General features: G+C 28.1%; 1 protein-coding gene across 1 annotated transcript; it reads left to right on the forward strand.

Moving 5' to 3' along the window:
* Window positions 1–454: 454 nt before the first annotated feature.
* Window positions 455–4,645, forward strand: LOC129320377 (peroxygenase-like). Its single transcript, XM_054965803.1, has 6 exons — window positions 455–569; window positions 706–855; window positions 1,791–1,876; window positions 2,848–2,942; window positions 3,588–3,713; window positions 4,504–4,645. The coding sequence occupies exons 1-6, from the start codon at window positions 455–457 to the stop codon at window positions 4,643–4,645; spliced, it is 714 nt and encodes a 237-aa protein (XP_054821778.1).
* The last annotated feature ends 419 nt before the right edge of the window (window positions 4,646–5,064 follow it).

Raw genomic sequence — 5,064 nt, forward strand, 5'->3', positions numbered from 1 at the left:
AAACATGTAATCTAATTAACCTTCTCTCCAATAAATAATAAAACTACAAACTCGTTAGTGTGTATGCATATATTAGACGGGGGACCAATCCAAAAATGCATTGACCCATTAAAAAAAATATTCAGATTGGAAATTTTCACTCATAAAATCGGTGGTTTACATATTTATTATATGCCGTATACGTTGCTACTGAATCTTGACACAACAGACACACAAAGATTTGTGCATGCATGCCACGTACATAACCACATCGTTGCTGGCTCGTCCTCGTGTCTCCATCTATATCCTAATGCAGTCTCTCTCCACCCACCGCCGAATGAAGTTTTGCTTTCTCATTTTTTTAATTTTCCTATTGCATTTCTTTAACCTATACACACACAACAAACTCTGCTATATTCCGAAGAAGAAGAAGAAGCAGAAGAAGAAGAAAGGTGAGAGAAAAAGACCAAATTAAATGGCTCGAGACGTATCCATGGAGAAGGAGTCAATGACAAGTGAGGCTCTTAATGCACCTGTTACTGCTCAACGAAGGGTTAGGGATGACTTGGAAGATTACATTCCAAAGCCTTGTAAGTTTCATTGTCCTCTTGTACACACGCACACACACAATAGTATTAATATTAGGGTTAATATTGTTTTTGTTATTAGGATTGTTATTACGATTGTTATAAATTATTGGCATGTATATGTATGGATTGGTTTCAGACATGTCTAGAGCATTGGTTGCTCCTGATACAAGTCATCCGCATGGAACCCGTGGGCACAGACACAACAACTTGACAGTTCTGCAACAACATTGTGCTTTCTTCGATCAAGATGGTGACGGCATCATTTACCCCTGGGAAACTTACATGGGTAAGAATATTTTGTGTGTGAAAGAGAGAGAAAGTGAGAAATAAATAAAAATTGGGAGAATAATAAGTAAGGATCTTATAAGAATATTAATATTAAATTAAGAACTTTAGTACTGAAACATGAATGAAGGAGCACTTAAATATGAGAATATTAATATTGAAAAATCTTAATTTGACATCAATATTCTTATAAAGTCTTTATTTATCATTCTCCCAATATTTTTTTTTCCTTATGTTCACTTTACTCTAGCAAAGTGAGAGAAAGAGAGAAAAAAATGAATGAGTTTTCTTTCCCATACTTCAAGTTTGATTCAATTTTTAATTTAGTTTTTCAAGTTTAACTTTTATTAATTTGATCATTTATATTTTTTTCTTAAATTATTATGTGAGTTCTTTAAGTTTTAAAATATATATTAATTTTTAATGAGTTCTTTAAGTTTTAAAATATATATTAATTTTTAATAATCTAATATGTAAAATTTATTGATGACTTGACATGTATATTTAGTTAGCTAAATGAAAATAAATTAACCCTCATGTAAGTTAGTATCAATAAAATCCCTTACATACAATCCCTTACACACATTGTATTTTGTTTTCTTGTTTTTAAAATTCTAAAATTTATTTTCCTAATTACTGAATAATTACGCTTATTTTCATTAATTTATCTGGCTGTCATATTTTGTTATCTGCATCAACAAATTTTAATTAATCGTGTCATAATTAAGTCGATAATTAAAAATTATGTTATCCCCTTTTTCAATCTGAGTTCCAAATAAATCTGGCCACCTATTAATATTTCTCTCTTCACTCTTTTAGTAAACTTCAATCGTACGCGCACGAGTACTTGCAGATAATGTTTAGATATATACGTCAAGTTTAATTTAAATTTGATATAAAAATAAAAGGTTTATAAAGAAATTAATTATTATGCAGGGATGCGAGCACTTGGGTTTAATATTGTTGCATCTGTCATTATGGCAATTGGTATCGCCTTGGCAATGAGCTATCCAACTCAACCTGTAAGTCTTCTTATTTTATTTTATATATGATTTTTAATATACAAGGAGGGTTTGAGCTTTTGACATAAAGGAATTACATAAATATTTTGTTTTTAATATTTATGTATTTAACTTTTTAGATTTATAACTCCCACTCTGCCTTTTAAAGACAAAATCATTTGCTTTCACAATTTCAAATATTTTTAGAGTTATAAAAGTCTGGTGAGGTAAAGGTTTAGATCCAAATTCAAACTGCTAATAGTAAAATCAAAGAAGGATAAGGCTTAAAATATTTTAATAATGATTTTTTTTAGCGTTTTATTTGTTGTGTTTGGGGGAGGGGGTTAATTGACAGAGTGAGACAGTATTTTCTGAACAAAGGTTACCTCGAAAATATGTAAAATTTTAATATTTATGTAATTTTACTTTTGGCTATATTATACTTTTAATCATTTAATTTTATATAAAATTTTAATTTAATCATTTAATTTTGTTAAGCATCTTTTTGGTCCTTTAATCCTAACATTTTTAATTAAAATGACTTTTTTTTGTGTCAATCATTGTTATTTAAAAAAATAAATTTAATATCTCAACGAGAATGTTCTTTCAATATTTGAAAGTTTAATGTAAAAATTTATTGAAACAAAGCTAATAGTTTTAAGGTTAAAGGACCAAAAATATACTTTATAAAGTTAAAAAACTAAAATAAAATATTGTTTAAAGTTAAAAGATTAAATGTACACTAGAGCCTTTACTTTTTTAAATAATGATCAATTTTATTTTTATGAATTTGATCCTTGTTTAAAAACACTAAAAATTTTAATAGTCCTTAAAAATTATAGAAAACAAATCAAGCGGCAAATATATATATATATATATATATCTCATGAATGTTGGTATAAGTTGCTTTGTTCATTCAGGCCTAAAAAAAATTGTTTTGCTCATTATTAGCGATATAGTTAAACAATAGGTGTGATTTGAATACGATGCAGAATTGGTTTCCTTCTCTGTTGTTTCCTATTTACATTCACAACGTACACAGAATCAAGCATGGGAGCGACTCCGGAACTTATGATACCGAAGGCCGGTAAGTGAATGCATCATTAATTATTGTTCATTAAGTATAATATAATATAGTATAATATAATATAATTCTGTTATGGTTTAGATTAACTTGTATGGTTTAATTGTAACATTTTTTTCTTTTTTGTTTATTTTGGTTAATATTTCATATGAAAAACCGAAAAGAATACATGGCTGTAAACTATGTATTTTTAATATATTTTCAAAATTAAAAAAATAGAATTCAGACTGTTTACTCAATTGAGATGAGACATTGTTCCTCTTGAGAATGATTTGAATGGTACTTATGTTTGAATTTCAGTTTTTTATCAAGTTAAAAATATATTTTTGGAGGCTTAATGTGAAAATTTAAACTTCACTTAAATCCAAAATTTAGAAATCAAATATAAATACTTAAACTTTGGTTACTTCAAATATAAATCAGGCCAAAAAAATTAAATTGCTTAAATATAATTGTTTACTTTATCAAATATCTTCTCATTATGAGATGTGAGTGCCATTTGAATCACATATGTTTTTGGTAAGTGAAGTGGTGATGAATTGTGAGTATACAATGCATGATTTTAATACATTAATATGTTATTATATGATATAATATATATTATTAAGAAATTGCATTATTTATTATAGACATTTTAAATTTGTGCAGATATGTAGCAGCAAATCTGGAGAACATATTCAGTAAGTACGCTAAAACAAAACCAGAGCATCTGACACTTGGAGAGATCTGGGAAATGACTGAGGGAAATCGCGATGCTTTCGACCCTTACGGCTGGTAAATCACTTCTTTATCTTCCTCTCGGTATTCTTTCTGCTAAATGATGTGAAGATATTCTCAAGTCCTCTAAAATACATAGTGTTAGAGTGTTAAACTGCAAAAATATTTAGAATTTTTTTTTCATGAACTTCTGGTATCCTTAAGTCAATAATGATGTCAATAATGATGTATGAGTATCTATTAACTTTATAAAGAGGTTAACAACTTTTCTCAATCTGCTAAGTCTCTCCTTATTAGAGCTTAATGATCCTTGTCAAGCTATTTTAATAGATTAAAAAAGATTGGCATCTTTTATAAACTTAATGAATACAAGTATATCATTATTAATTTAAGTATACTCGAAACTTTTGGAAAAAAAGTTTATCGTATGCCTGAGATATATGATCTCCCGCCAGACTTATAAAAAGTGAACTATGAACCATGTTTTTTTTTAAAAAAAAATTAGGTTTGAATAATCATTTTATAAATAACTCAAATCATATAAATGGCACCCTAATATACAATGGAGGGATCATATAAATAAATTGAAAGTGTACAAGTCATTTGATTTTTTTAAAAATTTAAAATATTATATTTATTTCTCTTACGTTTAGAGAATAATTATCAAATAAAATAAAAAAAACGAACAGAATTAAGAAAAATGTTAAAAAAATTTAATGGATCAAAATAGAAAATTACCTGAAATTGGAAAGAGAGGGATACCGATGGATAAACCTTACAGAAAATAACAATAATAATATTTTGGTTATATATATATATATATATATTTGCAGGACAGCAGGTAAAGGTGGAGTGGGGGGATTCTATACATTCTGGCAAGAGATGGAGAGGGTTTCCTCTCAAAAGAAGCTGTGAGACGCTGCTACGACGGCAGTTTGTTTGAATACTGTGCTAAAGTTCAGGCTGGCGTTCACTCCAAAACGACTTGAGCCCAACCACAAACGTGCCCCTGAAAACGACGAATGTAATACTGTCGTTCGGTCCATATATGTTATTAAGTAGCGACGTCAAATAATGTTTCCATTTTAGGAAAAGTATAATCTAGACTTTATATGTGGATATTTGATCTATCTTACCTTAGTTATCTTGAATTGATCGAATAAGTTGTAATGTTGGTTTAATTTCAAGAGGGATTGAAACCAAAAAAAAAAAAAAAAAGAGCGGGCAATATAATATGATAATTTTTTATCATTGTTCCATCTTGGTCTTGTTTTGTCTTAAACAATGTAATGTTATGAAATTATTATTGAGTGAGATTCAAACTTAAACTTGTTTACTATATATTTATGCGTTGAGTCCTATATATTAGGACTATTATTATAAGTTATAAAAAGAACCGGGTAATTAG

The sequence above is a fragment of the Prosopis cineraria genome, unplaced genomic scaffold (genome assembly GCF_029017545.1).
Source record: "Prosopis cineraria cultivar Desert tree isolate PC_DT_omini unplaced genomic scaffold, ASM2901754v1 PC9, whole genome shotgun sequence".
NCBI classification, from domain to species: Eukaryota; Viridiplantae; Streptophyta; class Magnoliopsida; order Fabales; family Fabaceae; genus Prosopis; species Prosopis cineraria.

What these genes read in the sequence shown, in the direction of transcription:
- LOC129320377 (XM_054965803.1), top strand. Translation starts at nt 455, where the DNA reads ATGGCTCGAGACGTATCCATGGAGAAGGAGTCAATGACAAGTGAGGCT. An exon ending in AGATTACATTCCAAAGCCTT is followed by an intron (nt 570 to 705) that starts GTAAGTTTCATT and finishes GATTGGTTTCAG; the next exon opens with ACATGTCTAGAGCATTGGTT. An exon ending in TGAGCTATCCAACTCAACCT is followed by an intron (nt 1,877 to 2,847) that starts GTAAGTCTTCTT and finishes AATACGATGCAG; the next exon opens with AATTGGTTTCCTTCTCTGTT.